Below are 17,408 nucleotides of genomic sequence, written 5' to 3'. Positions count from 1 at the left end.
TGTCTTCTGAGCAGAAGCAGCCCTTCATAGAGGAAACATATCTTTCTGTATCACTGACTTCAGAAAGATGAGAAAAATAAATTTATTTCTCTGCACGCTTGGGATTCACTGTGTTTGCTCCTGATAAATTTGAAGGATACAAATTTTGTCCCAGTGATATAAGGAGGATCTTTCTGATCTTTCCACATACTTCAGCCAGTCTACATGATTTTACTTTTGTTTTTGGGAAAGGGCTTCTGAAAACCTGCCAGAAGTTTTTCCCAGTGATTCCAACTGGCAAATGCCATAGGCACGGGAATATCTCAAAGCTGATATGAACCCCCTTTTCTACCCTTTGGCAGCATCACAACCGTTTCCGTGGTCTAAGTGTCTCTCCACCTTACACTGCCATCCTCTGACAGAGGATCCAGAGAGACTAAAAATACTGTTAAATAAAAACCCATTTATGTGACAAGAGAAGGAAAACAGACTCAGAAGAACATTACAGTGTTCTGATGCCATCACTGCAAGATAGCATAGGACAGTGTGTGCACAGCACAGTGTCTGGCAATAAAAAGAGGAAAATGCTGGGCAAGAAGGAGCCTCTGTTGACAGCACATGCATATTATTAATATTTGATGGAGGAAGGGAAGGAGAGGAGAAAGATTTGGAATAGGTTTCCTTCGGTTGGTGCTGCACTTCTTATGAAACAACAACCCCACAAACTCAGTAGGAAAGTAGCATGTCAGGAAACTTCAATGATCAAGTAGATGTTAAGTCACAAAATCTCTCAAAGATTTTCCCCTCCAGGTCATTTATTATGAAGAGATATTGCTTTCCAATCCTATAATAGATTTTGCTTTTATTACTGGGATAAATTTGCATTTGTGTCTGACAATCTATCTAGGAAGCTAAAGTCCATATACACACAAGAGAGTTCATTAGGAAGTAGATGGTGTTGTTTCATTCTATACTCAGATTATCAGTCAGATAAAGATAATATTTTAATGAACATTTATTTTACACCCTAAAATGAGCTGTTTGCTGTTTAGGAAATGCAGTTTCTAAAAAACAAGAGTTACAGAACATTTCTACTGTATGAAACCACTTCATAGTATGTCAACAACATAGTATGTCCTGCTGCCTGGGGAGGTGGTGGAGTCACCATCCCTGGATGTGTTTAAAAGAAGACTGGATATGGCACTCAGTGCCATGGTTTAGTTGAGGTGTTGGGGAATGGGTTGGACTTGATGGTCTTGAAGGTCTCTTCCAACCTTGTGATTCTGTTATTCTGTAACAAATTGGGCCCACATCCCTCAGGTTTCAGCAAAACCTGTGATGGATAATGTAAGATTAGAAATACAATTTGATTTTAAAAAAATAATTTTTATTTAAACTATTGGCACGGATGGTTCAGTCTTTCAGTTTGGATTTTTCTTTCCTGTTTCCTTGTTACTGGTAGGCACAGGACAAATAAACTGACTCAGCAGCCTCAGTGATACTCTCAAACAGTTCAACAGGTGAAGGGCTGAAGTCTCCAAATGAGGAAGGGATCTCCTTTCTGCCACCAGCATAACATCCAGACAGTGGAGTACTCAGAGTATCTGACTTATGCTTCTTTTAATTAAACACATCTAATGTGATGCTTGTTCATTATAACTTTCACCTCTGCTTTATTGCTCAGTCGATTTTTAATATGCCCTGAAAGTTTCCAGCAGTTCTCATAAGTAGTTTGTTGCCCATCAGACCTATACAAGGTATCATTCAGCATTGCAATGTCAGTCAAAAGTAATTTTGTGGCAAATTTTAGAGCTTATTAATTCATCACAGCACAAGAAGCCATGGATATCTATTTTCAGTGGAGACAGCATTAAAAGATACATAATTATGGTTGGAAAATATTCCTAGAAAACTTTACTTTTTCAGCATGTGATGATTGCTTATAGGTAACATTCTGAGCAGTCTTCTAGGCTCACCAAAGATTAACATCAAAACAGTTCACCAGTGGAAAGATGCCTCAATTTTTTTCAGCTGAGCACCTGTTATCTCTGCAATTTAACAAAGCATTGAAAACATTTTTAATTAATGCTTTAAACCTAATCATAAGTTTGACTATAGATAATCAATATTATTTCTATGCATTGAAGTCAGTACAGAACTGATAACATTCTTACTAAAGGAAAGAATATATGATTAAGTCATATTGAACCTGCTTATTAGATGGAAGGGAGGCATTGTAAAGTGTTCATTCCTCAAGAAATATTTCCTTTCTCCAGATTTTCTAATGGAAAGTTTTTTGTTCTTTCATGTTTATGAAAAAACCGTTCTGGATATACAAAACCACCTCTTTGAGTAGACACATTTATTCTTCAGTGAGCTACTATTTTATTTATTCTGTCAAAAAAAAAAAGGATTTTTTTCTGTATATATGGATTAACATGAACAGCAATAGCTGCCACAATTCATGCCTACAGAAACACTGATATTCCAAATGGAGAAATATTAATTTTTTTTTCTTAATGGACGACTTTTGAAACACTTGGAGCGTTATATGAGTTATATGTTATATGGAGTGTTAATGATAAAGTAAAGTCCTAACTACCTATGACCATGTGATACCTTTTGCAAGAATTCATCCACCAGCTCCAGCACCATGGCCCTATGACTGGGGTAACTTTCTGCCTATTCAAAGGCATATTTCCATTACAATTGTAGGAGAGAGATTCTTAGTATTTTTCTGGGCTGTTAAACAGCTGCTGCATTTCAGTGCTGGTAAAACAGTTCTACATATAATTTTCCTTTTTTGTAATGAAAGTGTTTTGGGATCTCTCTAGATGAAAGATAGACTAGAAATGCAAATTATCCTTAGCCACATAACTCAGAATTACCTTTGTATTTTATTCTAAATCTGTGTCTGGATATATAAAAATCCTGAAAATCAGTGACATTAGACCTGCTCATTTAACTGACATGCTTTTGGGGAAAATAAACAGATAGAACTGCCAGCTGCTGCATGAATGTTGTAATGGAATGAGTGCTAATGCTGAAAAGAATCCCCTTTAATGAAATTTTTAATAAAAAAATTAATTTGATTTATGTGTTTAGAGAAACAGCCCCAGAAAATTAATATCCAAAAGCCTGAGTGAATTTATGTCATAACTTCTCAAGTTTCTTTTTCCCCCTAGTTTTATTAACATAGACATTTGGGGTTGCACCAATACTTGCTCTTTGAATCTGTATATATAAGTTTGCTCCAAGTAATGACTGTAACAAAACATACCCTGGCAGAACCTTGCAAAATATAAGCCTGTTTAAGTTATTCAGTAAAGATAACATTTCTCCAAAAATGCAGAAAAAGAAACTCTATCTGCACGTAAATTAAATTTAGAACACTGCTTTGCATGGAGTGAAAGTCTGGCAGGCCAGGAAAAATCCACAAATGTGATTGCAGTGACAGAAAGTAAAACAAGACAGAGGTCTCTGATGTCCAGGCAGCCCATGCATGCCCTGTGCAGGAGAAGTCTCTTCACAGAACTGTCAGTGGCTTTGCTCCCCCAGCCCCATGACATGGTTGCCTCCATTTCCAAGCTTTCCAAAAGCTTCCAGACAAGATTTGAACAAAACCAAAACGCTGAGTGAAAGAGCAAGAACAAAGTCAAAGTTTATTTAGATACAAAGTTTTGTATCTATCAAACTTTTATGTAGTTATTTAGCTACAAGCAGCAACAGGGGCTCCAATGGTTAGAGATTTTCCCATCTTGCTGCTGTTACACCAGTGTCAGGAAAGATTTTGGTAAATGCTCTCCCATTTACACACTGCTCAGCACCATGGCAAAGCCAAGGGTAAGACTGGTAACTTGCAGGGATTGCTACCAGAACTTCAACATGGGTTAGGAAAAATGGTTTGCCTATTGTCACCACCTTTCCTGTGGCAGTAATCAAATCATAGCTTCCAGAGGAAACTGGAGTACTCTGTAGGAGGTTAATGATGCAGTGGAAGGCTATTTTGATAAAGATTTAAGGGAAATACCCTTAACTACAGTACAGATGAGGACCATGACAGTTTCCGCTTGTGTCTCTCATGGGAAAGCAAGCAAGTTGCAGGCACTCTGAGGAGGGACCAGCAAACCAAACCCCTTCAGGACCTCTCCATCTGAAAATGGAGAGAGGACATAGATGGGTGAAACATTTATGTAGAAATCTGAATATAAATGCTAGTTTAAATACTTCTCAAGGCATCCTCAGTACCACTGTTGCTCAAGGCTTTTGTTTCACAGCTAAAGATAGCTCTGCTGGTAACATGAGACAAAATAACGGTGGAATTGTTTTACTCCAAGAGAGGCTGGGCACTAAGGAACCAGCTTTATTTCCTCCCACCACCAGCTCCTTCTAAAAGATGCTTTACTGTGAGCATTACCTTGTATTTCTTAAGATGAGCCTTAATTGGACCTCAGCATCCCTATGGCAGTTCTGTAAATGCAGGACTGCCTCTGGGGTATGGCCACTGGCCTGTATCAGGTGTGCTGCTAATCTAAGTCAAGCAAGCCTACGTTTCTGCATTTTAAAATACCAGACTCCTGTTTCCATGACAGAACTTGAAAGAGACAAAGGGCTGAAGTCTCACAGCTTCAGAGTAAAACAGATTTTTAGCATGGCAAAAGATTTGCTCAGTTTTCTGCCAGTCCAGTCCCAAGTGATGCAAGACCTCTCTTCCACCCCACTCTCCTTTGCACAGAATTGCTGTAGCTCCCTCAAGAGACAGGAGTATTTCTGCTGAATTTCCAACTCTTAAGATAATTTGTGCTGCTTGTGGTATGCAAACGAGCTTTATGGGACTGGGACATCTTCACAGTGTTCAAAGCAGTGAAAGAACCCCAAGGTATGCTGCACCATTCAGGATCTGAAAGAAAATTGAAATTCTGCTCCCAGTTCAAGGAAAAAAATGAAGAAAAAAGCCATAATCTGTATTAAGCGTCTGCTTTTGATTGTGAGCAGTAGCAGGCAGAGATCAGCACCTTTCCACTCTGTTTCTATAAAAGCTTTTATGCAGCCATAAAGTGCAGAAGGGCTGCAGGTAGATCACTGCCAAAGATCATGCAGTTTGGTGACGGTCTTGGCTGATGAGACACTTCAATACCTGATCCAGGGCATTGAAGGAACATGGAAAAGGATGCAGAAGCAGCAGGCAGTTACCTAATACTATCAAGTCTCAATAAAAAAATGACAAGCTGAGACATTTTGGCAGGCTTTCTGAATACCTAATAGGACAATGCTTGTGTAAACGGGCCTGGAAGTGAGGTGCAGGGAAATAAATTCACAGCAGAAAAAAAATCCCCCAAACCCACACTTTAGAAGCAGCAAATTATTTCAGTTCAAAGCTCGTCAGATTACATTTGACCATAGGGTAACAGAATTAGCCGCACTGATTGTTTCTGCAAGACACGATTCACGTCCAGTAGCAATTCAGCAAAAATGCTCCCACCCGAGCCAGAATACATAAGTACTTAACTTTTTGAGCGACCGTGAGAGTATTTGTACCTATGGATTTGCTATGACAGATAAACAAACCCGTACTCCTTAGGGAAGCGAAAGGGAGTAAAACCCCGGGACAGTCGGGAGGGTCTGGTTTTTCCACGGGGCCAAGTTCTCACAGCGGTTTCCTTAAACGACCAGACCGCGCCGATGGCAAAGGCAAACGCGGGGGCATTTCCACGCACCGGGCAGACGTGTCTGCGCACGGGGATGTAGGCGGCGGCGGGAGAGGCGGTGCGATGCCCTCCTCCTCCTCCCCCAGGTGGGATCCGCCGCTTCGGCCACCTCCAACACAGGCGAGATCCGTCCTTCTGCCTGCGCCCAGTTCTCCATCCCCCCTCCTTGCCTTTTTTTATTTCCAAGTAACTTCCCCCGTCCCCTCTCCCGCCGGTCCGAAGGGGCGGAAGCGGCAGACGGGCGCGGGAGGGACGCGGGGCGGGGGCAGCGCGCAGAGCGCGGCGCGCAGCAGGGGCAGCCCGGCCGGCAAGGGAAGGAGGCTCCGCGCCCCCGCCGCTGCTCTCCGCTCCTTGGGGGCCCGGGGGCGGAAGCGAGGGGCCGCCGTCGCGCAGACACCGCCCCAGCGCCCGCGGAGCCGGGGCTGCTTCTGGAGGGAGGAGAGGAGCGGAACAGCGCGGCTCGGCTCTTGCCCAGCCGGGCTGCGGGGCGCTCGCCCCGGCCTCCCCCGCAGGTGGCCGCCTCAGCGGCTCCCCCTGCCCGCCGCACGGCCCGGTGCGCGGCGGCGGGAGGGGCCGCGTCCCGCCCCGCCCCGCCGTGCCGCTGCCGGGCGGCGCTGCAGAGGGCGGAGCGGGCGGCGCGGCCGGCGCCCGGCGCGGGCTGGCTCCCGGCGGGCGGCGCTGCTGCGTTGCTCTGGGAGGCGCCGCGGGGCCGGGCGCGGAGCTGCGGGCTCGGGGGTGTGAGCCGCCGGGCAGGGCGCCCCCAGGATGCTGCGGTTCCTGCGCAGGACCTTTGGCCGGCGGTCGATGCAGCGCTACGGGCGCGGAGCCGGGCGCGGAGCCGGGCGAGGGGGGCTCGGCGGCGAGGGGGACGAGCGGGACGGGGGGCTGCGAGGAGCGGCCGCCGCCGCCGTCGGCTCGGGAGCCTTCCCCTCCTCGCCGCTTCCCGGAGGGGTCGTGCACGGCGCCGGAGCGCCCGTTCACATCCCGGCGGCCGGCGCCAGCAAGCTGGTGCTGCAGTGCCGCGTCCTTCTCCTGGACGGGACCGAAGTCAACGTGGAGCTGCCGGTGAGTAGTGCGCGCTTCCCTCCGCCGCCTGCAAAACGGCGCCTGCAGCTACCCTCTCCCCTCCTCCGCATCGTCCCCCCTCCACGGCGACGGGCACCTGCGAGTGCCCCCCCCCGGCCGCACAACAGGCGCCGTTCTCCGGGAAAGCCTCGCTAGTTTCGCCCTTCCCTCCGCGGGCGCCCTCGCCGCCGTCTCCGCCTGCATGCACCTGCTGCCAGGTGCGCGGCGCGCCTCCCCGCCATGACCACCGCCCGCCCCCGTCCTGCCGGCGGGAGCCGTCTGCGCCCTTCTCGCCTCTCCCGGAGCCAGCGGGGCGGTGGGCAGCCGCTCTCCTCCTCCCCTGCGCAGCCCAAAGCAGCCCCTTGCAGCGCTGCCTCCCTCCCTCCCGCGGTGCGGGCGCTACCTGTGCTTTTCCCCGGCTGGGGCGGGGAGCTGCCCGCCGAGCCCGCCCGACGGCACCGCCGGCTAGGGGGGCATCCCGGTGTGCCGGCCGGGGGAGAGCGGAGCCTCTGCGGGGCGGCGGTGCCTTTGGCTGGGGCTCGCAGCACCTGTGGCGCCGCGGGGACAGCGAGGCGCGGCCGCAGGGGGGGTCTCCGGGGGTCGCCGCCTCCTTCTCCTCAGTTCTTGTTTCCCACCGTCCGCGCTGCCGGGGCCGGCGGAAGGGCCCTCCGGGATGCCCGAGGCGCTCTGCCCGTCTCCCCCCATGGTGCGGAGTCGGGGTCAGGGCGAGCCCGGGCGGCTCCGGCGGTGCAGCCCGAGCCGGTGCGGGGCCGGGGCCGGCGCTGAACTTTTTCCCCTCCCGCCACTGTGCTGGAGGAGTGAGGAATGAGGAAGGGACGGGGCTGGCCTGAGGGGCTGTGCGTGTGTTGTTTGTGCCTGCTCGCTGAGGTCGGGCCGTGTTTGTCGGTGTTTCGGCATCCCCAAAGCCCGTTGTGTGTCCTTTTATCGCTCTTAAACGCAGCTGCACGGTGTGTATCGGTCATTTGCAGTTTTGTTGTTTTCATTCCTCACAGCTGCTAAGTACTCACCACATCTTTTTTTTTTGTTGACTTTTCCCTCCCTTTTGAAACCCAAGTTTCCCATGAAATAGTATGGAAGTTTACTGTGTTTGAAAAGCATTTAATCTTCTTTCCATTTCAACCTAAATAGTCAGCAGCCATTAAGCTTGGTCTCCAGAAACAGGTGGGAGAACTTAGTAATAGTGAGTGTAACAGCTTGAGAAATTGTGCACTGCTTTAATCTCCAGCAATATAAAAGAGAGTGTTTTTTTCAGAGTACCTTTAGACTCTTGTTAGGTGCCTTTCATATTAGCTGTCATCTGTATATATTGGCATCATTTCACTAAAACATGGAATTTGGCAACCCTATTGTTTCTGCTTGAAGGAAACAGAAGAGATTGAGTAAGACTCCTACAAGTGAAGTATGTGAACGGAGCCACCTAGAGATACTTGCTGCAGCATTATCAGGCCTCCCTTGCCTACAGACTACAGAATTGCACATTTCTAGATATTTGAAATGCTAATGTATTTCCTTTCCTCACATCTCCTTCTCAACTTGCTGCACTCCTCCTAGCATCTCAGCACAAATCTTTTATAATGTAGAGTTGATGATTGTTATCAGTGTGCTAAGCGTTTACTTATAGAGGTCTGTGTCAATAAGCTCAGTAAATATTTTGTTTAAGGTCATACTCTGATTGCCAAAGGTCAGATTTTGCTGTAGAGCCCGTTTAAGAGGGTCTGAGGGTTTGCAGGATCAGAAAGTGAGGTAATGATGCTCATAGTCCTTGAGTGCTGAAAACATATGGACATATCTGCTTGGCCCAGTAAAGAAACTGTGAAGCATACTTGCTTGAATGGACCTCCAAATGAAGTTTAGACTTGCCATTGCTCTCAGAATGTGAGCTGCACATGTGGTGGTTGTAGCTCAGCTGTCCAAAGAGAGAGTAAGAAGTTGTTTTGGTTTTTTTTCACCCAAATTGCTAGAGTGATGGAGGACTTTGGAGCATGTAAAAGCTGTCAGTGTTTTGAGGATTAAAAACTGTTCTGTTGAATTACATATCTGTTCCTCATGTTTTTTTCCTTTCTTTAACAGAAAGTGACAGCCACACTGAGAGTTAGAAAAACTGAAAGAGGCATTGCAGTGTTTATAAAAGTTGATCAGTAAAGTTTCTCTGAGCTTTGTAGGTTTACATTTCATGGGAATAGGGCGTGAAACAGAGTGTGCTTTAATACTCACAAGCGGAGGGATGGGATGGTGGAGCTGAATGAATTGAGTAACATCCCTTAAAAAAAGTGTATGGTGCTTTCTTTCATTTTAGCTCAAATTTTATCAAAAGGAGGGAGTGTGGGCTTCATTACCAATGAGCAGCTTACTCATGGAGTCAAGTACAGAGATGATTGCAGAGGATTTCACTGTGCTGCTGATTGTGTTTGCAAGCACTTAATTTCAGGAGATACTGGCGTCTATAAAATGTGCTCTTCGTGCTGACACTGCTCCCCTCTTGCCTTTCTAGTTGAAAAAGGAACTTGTTGATATTAGAACACAATACTCTTGCAACCACAACTTTTTAGGCTATCTCAAAGACTTTGTTTAGAAGTAATTGAAAGGTTTATTGGATTTCAAAGACTATGGGGTTTATTTGCTTGTGTGGAGGAATGACAGAAACTATATGACTGGAGGAAAATTAACTATATACACAGAAAAAAGGTTCTGAATTCTTTTCCTATTAGTTATTGTTTCATTTTTTTATATATTCCAATAAAACCAAAACCCTGAAACTTTTGTCCAAGTTAAATGTAACATATTCTGCCACAGTGTTTTCTTATAGGTGGGGGCTGTTGGAAAATAAATCCTGCATCAGTAAATCGATAACTGTCTATGTGCTTAATGTTATAATTTGTGTGATAGTGTCTGTATCAGAAAGTATACATCTTGTAAGCTCTTGTTGGTTTATGGTGGCAACAGAAGCAGAGATCTATCCTGATCTCCAAGTTCTTCCTTAGCTCGTTCTTCTCTAGGCTGTATGGCAGTAGTGAACTAGAGTCACCTTCCTTCTTTATTGGTGCTTCCACACCCTCTTTCTCCTGGAGCATTTGCACTTTATTCTTTTTACTCTGCCCTTGGACTACCCTATCTGCTAGCCTGCCCTTCTCTGTGCTGTGTACTCTCTCATTTGTAGGTGTTCTCTGGCTTTCACAAACTTGTTTCGTACCCAGCTGCCCCCACACAAATGTCAACATAAGATTATTCTGAGCACTGCAGATACCCCTGGATAATGCTTTCTATACTCAGCTTCTTGCATGAAATTTCAAGGATTGCTTAATGATGCTGGCTTTTTTCTTCACTCTTAAGGCAAGAATCATGTGCTTTAAAAGTATTCTTTCTAAACAGAATAATGCACTGGATGGCTTTAGAAACCTACGAGCCCCTCGGGGCCCTGTGTTGAATGTGAGATGCTATTAAGGTTGGTGCTGCTGTTACACAGGAGTGAGTGGCAGTTGCCCAGTTCTGTTGCTGTGGGGTGATTTCCCATGGGAAGGGGAATATAAATGGTGTCATTACTTCTTCTTGACCTGACACCACGTGTCTGCACATCTGAAATCCAGTGATGGGAACTGATGCAAGGAGAAAAACTCTTCCATTAGAAATCATCCCTCCTCCCTCACACATAGCTGTCTGTGTATTTCTTTTTACCATTGGGAACCTGTTCAGTATCTTTTGTGTTCCACTCTCACACTGGAGGCTAGTAGCTGGTCAGAGTTTGCAGCTTGGTTGTAGGTAGATGGAAGGCCACTTGCTCACTGTTGCCAAACAATCCTGCCTCTGTTTTTCTGAAGCACTCGTGACTTTAATGAGAGAAGAACTGGTTGTAGGTGACGCTGTGTTCTTACAGAAAGAATGCAAGGGGAGAGCATTGACATTTAGGCAGCAGTGATGGTGCCTGCTAGTTAATACATAGATAGCTTTCAGATAAAGCCAAAAAGCCAAATTTTTCTTAACTCTAAAGCATGATGGCTGACATTTCTAAGAACTGAGCCTTTGATTTTTAATTAGGTGCATCTTATGAAAGCTTAAAGGGCAGATATGAAAGATGGCTATTCAGTGTGACTGTCAAGAGCAGCAGGAATTAATGTTGCTTAATGCTGTTGAAAACAGTATTTTCTGATAAATTGTGGGAGGGCGGGAGGAGAATGTGTAGAGTGTTCTTGGCTTTCTGTAGTCTTAAGTGGGATAAAAGAAGCAGCAAATGGTAAGCTTCCTCCACTATGAAAATCCTCATCCTGCAAAGCAGATCTGAGATACCTTACATTTTCTGTGATGTGAATCCACAGCAGTCAACATGTCGTCTGTTATAAATACTTCTTTCGAAAAATCTTCTTGCTCTAATAAATTCCTCTGCTGCTGTGAAGGCTGTTACAAAGACTTGTGTGATGTATTAGAAAGTATGTAATGTTTAAGGATTAAATTAATCAACAACTCAAATATAACTCTTCAGATCTGTGAATTATTTTCAGATGAATGGCTTTTCTATTATTTTTTTGCCATCCTTTTGGTGTATCTGTTTTAATAATTGTTTTGGCTGCTATGGAAACACTTCAGGATAGGAATAGTAAATGTTCTTCAGTACTGTTTTCTAATCTCTGATCTGCTATGTGTCATATTCTTTTCTTATTGGGGTAACATGAACATAGCAAAAATTGCTGTCTGGCCTCCATGCTTACATCAAATGTAAATGTTAAAGTAACTCTAGAGCAGTCATCTCAGTTTTATTGATTAGTGTATTTGACTTGATAAAGTTATAAATATCAGGAGAGAAGTGCAACTCATTTTTTCTTTCTTTCATATCTTATATGACTTCCAAGTAATGTTTCATAAATGTTATCTCTAAAGACATGCTCTAATATGCATGTAGATACTTGGATTCAGGTCCTGCTCTGGAGTTTCCTAACTAAGCAGTTACACTCACATACACCCCCCTCTGACAGATATATTACATCACATGGGTAATGGGATTTTTTAATAAATTCTTTAAAGCTTTTATCACTTATAAAATTGGTAATATGCCTTCTTTATGCAGAAGTTACCTTTCAACAATATAAAATTAGAATACCTGCTGGAAAATGTTAAAAGCATATTTGCAACACTGGAAAGGGAAAGGCCTCTCATTTTCATGGGTTCCTATGAGCACCAGCACCAGTAATTTGCTTCATAAACTGATCAGGCTCTGTTGTAGAAGAGGTTGGATATTTTTGCTTCTTCAGTTCGTGTTGAAATGCCTTTTGAGTACGTTACAGCTCTGATTAAGCAGCTGTATCTGAAACTCAATGTGTTGTCTGCTGGTAATAACCTTTAATTATGTTATCCCTGTTCCATATGCCTTGATGCATTGCTGCAGTGTGTACTGGAGGTGTGTGAAAGGCATTCACAGTACAATCACATACAGAATCAGGAACATGCACAGTCCCAGAGAGAGAAAAATGAGATGGGGTGTGCAAACATGACTGCAGCCATGCTTCAGAAATGCATGAGATTAGGCTTTTGAGAGAGAAGAGGGAATTTTTGGCCCTTGATGTGCTTGCCAAACATCCCCAATAAATCTACAGCAGATAAAAGAAGCATAATAGGAAAGGGAGTACATTGTAGAATAAGGAGACAAAAAGCAGTGTTTTGTTTTGGCATATGTAAGAGAGATTCTGCTTGTGAGTTCCATCAGTTATTAATGAAAACCAATACAATTTTTTCAGTGCAATACAGATAGACAGGAGTGCTGCTGCAAAGAGTTGACAACCAGGGAGGGGGAGAAAGCCAGCGATGAGAGCAGTGTAATGCAAAAGCAAGAGCACCTGGTTCTAATTCTCTGATGGAGAGTTTATGTGTTTGGGGAGAGGATAAGGTTGCTGTATGCATTTGTTCAGAAGCCTTTTAGCAGTAGACTAGCAGACTAAGCTATGCTTAGGAGAGTAACCATGTGAAAAGTCAGTGTGACTCTCATTTATTAGCCCAAAAATGCATTTCATAGCAGATGTTTGCCCTGGGCTTACCTGTCTGATAGCAAGCCTTGGAGAAATTTTGAAGACTACCAGGGGTTTGAAGGGAGAGGGTCTGTTAGAAGGAAACTTACAGAACAGTTTGACAATACAGAAACTTTTTTGTCAAGTGTATGTCTAATATGTTTTGGGGCTTTGTTCTGGTGGTTCTGTTCTAGCCTATAGTGCTAGGTGGGAAGCCTGTAGGTTTGGGCTCTTAGTCCTGAAGAGGAAAAAGAACATCTGGGCATGTAAAAAGTTCCTATGAGGTAAGAAATAGGAGCAAAGAGAGTTTGGAAGTGCAGTACCATGCGTAAGAGCAAGCAGAGGACGAGTTTTGTTTGGATTGCCGAAGATGGTATAGGAAGAAGAAAGCTGAAGAGACTGTATGAATAACAGTATAACTATATATAAAGTATGGGATTTATTGTTCATCTGTTTCTTTTCTGAAACTGAAAGGGGACAGCTTCTCTGCTCCTGCTTCTCTGCATATGCTTTGTCTTCATGTACTTCCTTGTGCTCCTGTTTGCACTGCCTCTGTAAATAAACTGCCTCTTTTTTATGTAACTTTCTCTGAGAGGCCTTGTTTAGTGTCTTGCCTTCTTCAAGACTAGGCCCATTTTGCAATTCAGGTCTTCTGTTGTTAAATTCCCAACCATTTCAACTCTCCCTTTTCATTTGCAATCTTCTCCTTCAGCAATTATCTATACTTTTTCTGTGTGGATATCATCTGTATTACCAGCATGATACCTAATGAATTTTCTTCTTACAAGAGCAGATATATTTTAGTTTCATGGATCTTCCTTTACTTGACTCTGTTTTCCCAGTCTGCAAAAGTAGTTTTATTTTCCTCCCAGGAGCAGCTAGCTACACAAGCTGTGAGGGGTCTCTTCTGGAAGGCATTCTTTGAAAGAGCATTAGAGGTCTGCTTCCTTCTGGTTTGGGGCTTGAGCATAGTTCTCTGTCCTATTCCCTCTTACTAGTTTAGAAAATTTCCATGTTTTCCTGCAGTTGTCAGGAATTTGAAAGGCTCCTCAGTCCTGTTCCTTCCCCAGGAAAGTTCAATTTCCCTGCTGTGGCCATGGGTCTGTGGCTGGCTCTGCAGCTCATTCAGGCAGCTTGACTCAGCCCTCTGTGCCCCCCCTGCCAGGGCACCAGTGGTGCCGGGTGAGGGCAGCTTGTTGGGGACATCTGTGCAGCTGACATTAGGGAAACACTGGTAGCTACTGCTGAAGTTATTAATTCAAAGGTTAAACCTCCATACTTTAAAAATGTATGGTTTCACATGGGACGGCAAGAACGGACCTGAAAAGTCAAATGATGTGGACAGGAGGTAGAGAGAAGGAGGGAGAAGATACACATGGTTGAGTTTTTAGGCTCTTTACAGAGTAAATAGAAGGATAAGAACAAGTACAAATAGTTTCCTTTTTTGCTAGAAGGATGAACTCAACAGCTGCTAGCAGTATGTACAGTGTTTCTGGCTTAGTATTTTAAATACTTGAGAAACAGGGGGCTTTTAGTACTTGTTTTCCAATGTAGACTATGGTAAATGTTCTTTTATTCTTTTATTTTTTCTGCATTAGAAATAAAAGGGTTGGAGGGTAATGAAGTGTTTAGAGTGACCATCTGCTCTTCATTTGACTTACTATTTCCATTTATTTCTATGCATCAATTTAATGTGTCCTGGACCATTAGCTATATTGTGATGAGATTATTTTGAAATATTTGTTGAAGTTACAGACTCAGACTCCTGCTATGAAGCATGAAAAATATTAAGAGTTAATTTATGTTGGCTGTTTGGTTTTGATCTGTACAGATTCAAATTGTTTCCCTTCCTTGTTGTTATGGAACCACAGATAGTTTATCCAAACAAATACCAAATGTTGTCTTTTTGTTTTCTCTTCCTTTTTTTTTCCTTTAAACACATTGAATTTATTCTGTATTTCATTATATTAATATGTGTGGTACAGTTTGAAAATCCTAATAGAAGAGCCAGTTTCATGTTTGTGAAATATTACAAATAACTCTACACAAATACATGGAGAATGTTGGTGCTTTCTTTTGAAGAACTTCACTTTATATATGAACATAGCAGTATCAAATATACAGCTAGAAAAGCAGTGTTACCATTTGTGGATTGTGACCTGTAATTTAATTATTCTAGACTGTAACATTATTTTGAAGGATAACTTATTTGAGGATTAATTCTTTTGTGACTGTTTGAAAATAATGCTTTCCTCAGTAGTTCTTTGTAGTACTAGTAATTGATTGTATGTATTATTTTCATTTGTATGTTATGTATATATCAAAAATAAATGAAGAGGATTGAGAGGATTTTTGTAATTTAGCAGTCTTGATTGGGAAAACACCTGTTTGTTTTTTTGTTCTCAACTGACACTAAACAAGGATACTGTTTCCCATTTTTAAGTTTAAAGTTTCCTATTGTGTGCTTTTCACTATGTGAGATCTTGTAGGTTATATATTGGATGATGAACAATTTTAGTTGCCTTTGTGAAGCTTTAAGATTATCCCATGTTCTGAACAAATTCTCACTTTGATTTTGATAAATAATATCAGCAGGCTAACTGCATCACATCTCTTTTGATGGTATGACGTCCAAACATTACCTGCTTTAACTGTGCAAGTGAGTATTTTGGGTTTTCTGAGAAAATAAGCAGTCCTATGAAATTTTTTCCTTCTTCTCCCTTGTTTCCATCCAGAATTGATCAAGGCTGCTTTCTGTCATTTAAACAAATCTCCTTCCTACCTTGTTAGTGGTTCCTGGATCTATGAAAATGGTATGATTTTAAATTAAGTGCTTACATTTGTGTAAAAAGACCAAACTCAAGAACTTCCATTCTCGTAAGCAGGTCTGAACGCACCAGTGTTCAGTGCAATCATTGTGTTGCAATAAAGATCACTATTCAGTAGTGATGCTGATCCTCAGTGTGGAGGTTTTATATTCAAGCTACTTACTGAGTAGAAATTCTTCCTGAATAATGAACCTTCCATGAGTGCTGTGCTTTGAGAGATGATGAATGATGAGTCTGTTATCTCTTTGAATTAAGCAAATAAGTGAAGAGTGGTGGTATTCTTCAAAGTAGGTCGTATTGCTAGGAAGGGCAGCACCCTGCAAGTGTAAAGTCCAGCCAGCAGTATCCACTTTTCTCTCATTTTTTGGGCTTTGGATGTCTATGGAAATTGCTGTGAATTCAGACATCCTGCTGTAGCTCTGGGGAGGGACGAGCTGGTTTAATAGTGTAACAACATAACTTTGTTGTGCAAAAGACTTAATTCCTTTTTCTCCCTCTTCCTGCTGTTTCATGTTACTGGGTTTGATTTAGTTTCTTTCCCTGCTGTTCAGCAGCGAGGAGAGGGTGGCAGGAAATGTTCTGCTTTGTGGCTGGCATCCCGTTTCCCTGAGGAGGAGCATTTCCAGCCCTGCTCTCGCTGTCTGGACTCAGCCCAGGGATCTCATCTGCCCAGGGTGTGCTGTGAGCGGGGCTGGGAGCACCCAGCTGCAGGGTGGGTGGCTCCGTGTGCCCAGCATCTCCCTGGCACTGCTCATTCTGCCTGCAGCTCTCAGCAGCACTTTGGAGTTTTGTTCTTCCAGTTAATCAGATGTTCGTTTTGATGGGTTTTATTTTTAATGGGGGAACTTGCTTACTAAGACAGTAGAGACCCCTGGTTCCTTTTACAGAGGCCAGTGAAGCCATTAAATGTTGACTGTAGCACTTTTCCCTTTCTCCTCTGAGCTGATTGCTTAAGCTGTTATCAGCCTGTGTGTGTGCTCTGTTGCCTTCATTTCCTTCTTCTCACACAACGATATTTCACATTTGGATTTTCTCTGTTCAATGAACTGTTTCAAAACTTATAAAATCAAACCCCCTGGTTTTAGGTGTGAAAATGGGTGAGCCTTTGGGGCACCAAAACTCAAACTGTTGCAAACAGCAGGCACTTGGAGAGGAATTTTTCTTTTTATTAGAGGGGTTCAGTTCGTGAAGGGCATATAATATATTTTGGGAGGTCAGTCTATGAATAAAAAATCTCAACAACAAATATTTTATACAGTATTCTTAAAGTTATAATGGTAAAGAAGATGAGGTTATTTGTTGGGTTTTGCCCTCAGTGCAATACAACAGTTATTTAGCCACTGCCTTCATGTTTTCCCTTGAATTCCCTGTGCCATCACCTCTTTTGTTGGTATTACTTATAATTGTGGGGGTTTTTCCCTGTTTAGCATGTTGATGCATTATATGCATTAAAATTTATCCTACAGTAAAACTTTTCTGATGTGTCATTTCTGGCTTTAGAAAATAAAGATGTTTACTTTAAAGATGGAAAAAATGAGGAAGGAGTTGGCACATTTGTCTGCATATTAGCAAAAAAATAGGCCTAAGTTGATGACTGCATTTCTCAGAAGGGAGTGGGAATAGAAAAATTCAGTGCTGTGAAACAAAAACAAGTGGGTTTTGTTTGCTGCTATTGAAATTTGCCAGCAGATATTCTCATTTTACAGTTCATGTGCTTGGATTTTGATGTATTTTCACATTAAACACCCAGTGTATTTTGATCTGTGATTTGATCATAAAACATGTTTTGTAAAAAATAAAAAAGTTCATCTGTTTCA

At 43.2% G+C, this 17,408-nt stretch overlaps 1 protein-coding gene across 3 annotated transcripts in view; it reads left to right on the top strand.

Moving 5' to 3' along the window:
- The first annotated feature begins 6,452 nt into the window (after positions 1 to 6,452).
- The window catches only part of EPB41L4B (erythrocyte membrane protein band 4.1 like 4B), a 168,609-nt gene continuing 157,653 nt past the window's right edge, over positions 6,453 to 17,408 (top strand). For all 3 annotated transcript variants that reach the window (XM_058800164.1, XM_058800156.1, XM_058800171.1), the window contains exon 1: positions 6,453 to 6,752. In XM_058800164.1, the coding sequence (XP_058656147.1) occupies positions 6,453 to 6,752 (300 nt within the window). The remainder of the gene's footprint in view (positions 6,753 to 17,408) is intronic.

This window comes from Ammospiza caudacuta, chromosome 1 (genome assembly GCF_027887145.1).
Source record: "Ammospiza caudacuta isolate bAmmCau1 chromosome 1, bAmmCau1.pri, whole genome shotgun sequence".
Lineage (NCBI taxonomy): Eukaryota > Metazoa > Chordata > Aves > Passeriformes > Passerellidae > Ammospiza > Ammospiza caudacuta.
The sequence above is the reverse complement of the archived record's forward strand: the minus strand, read 5'-3'. Positions and strand labels throughout refer to the sequence as shown.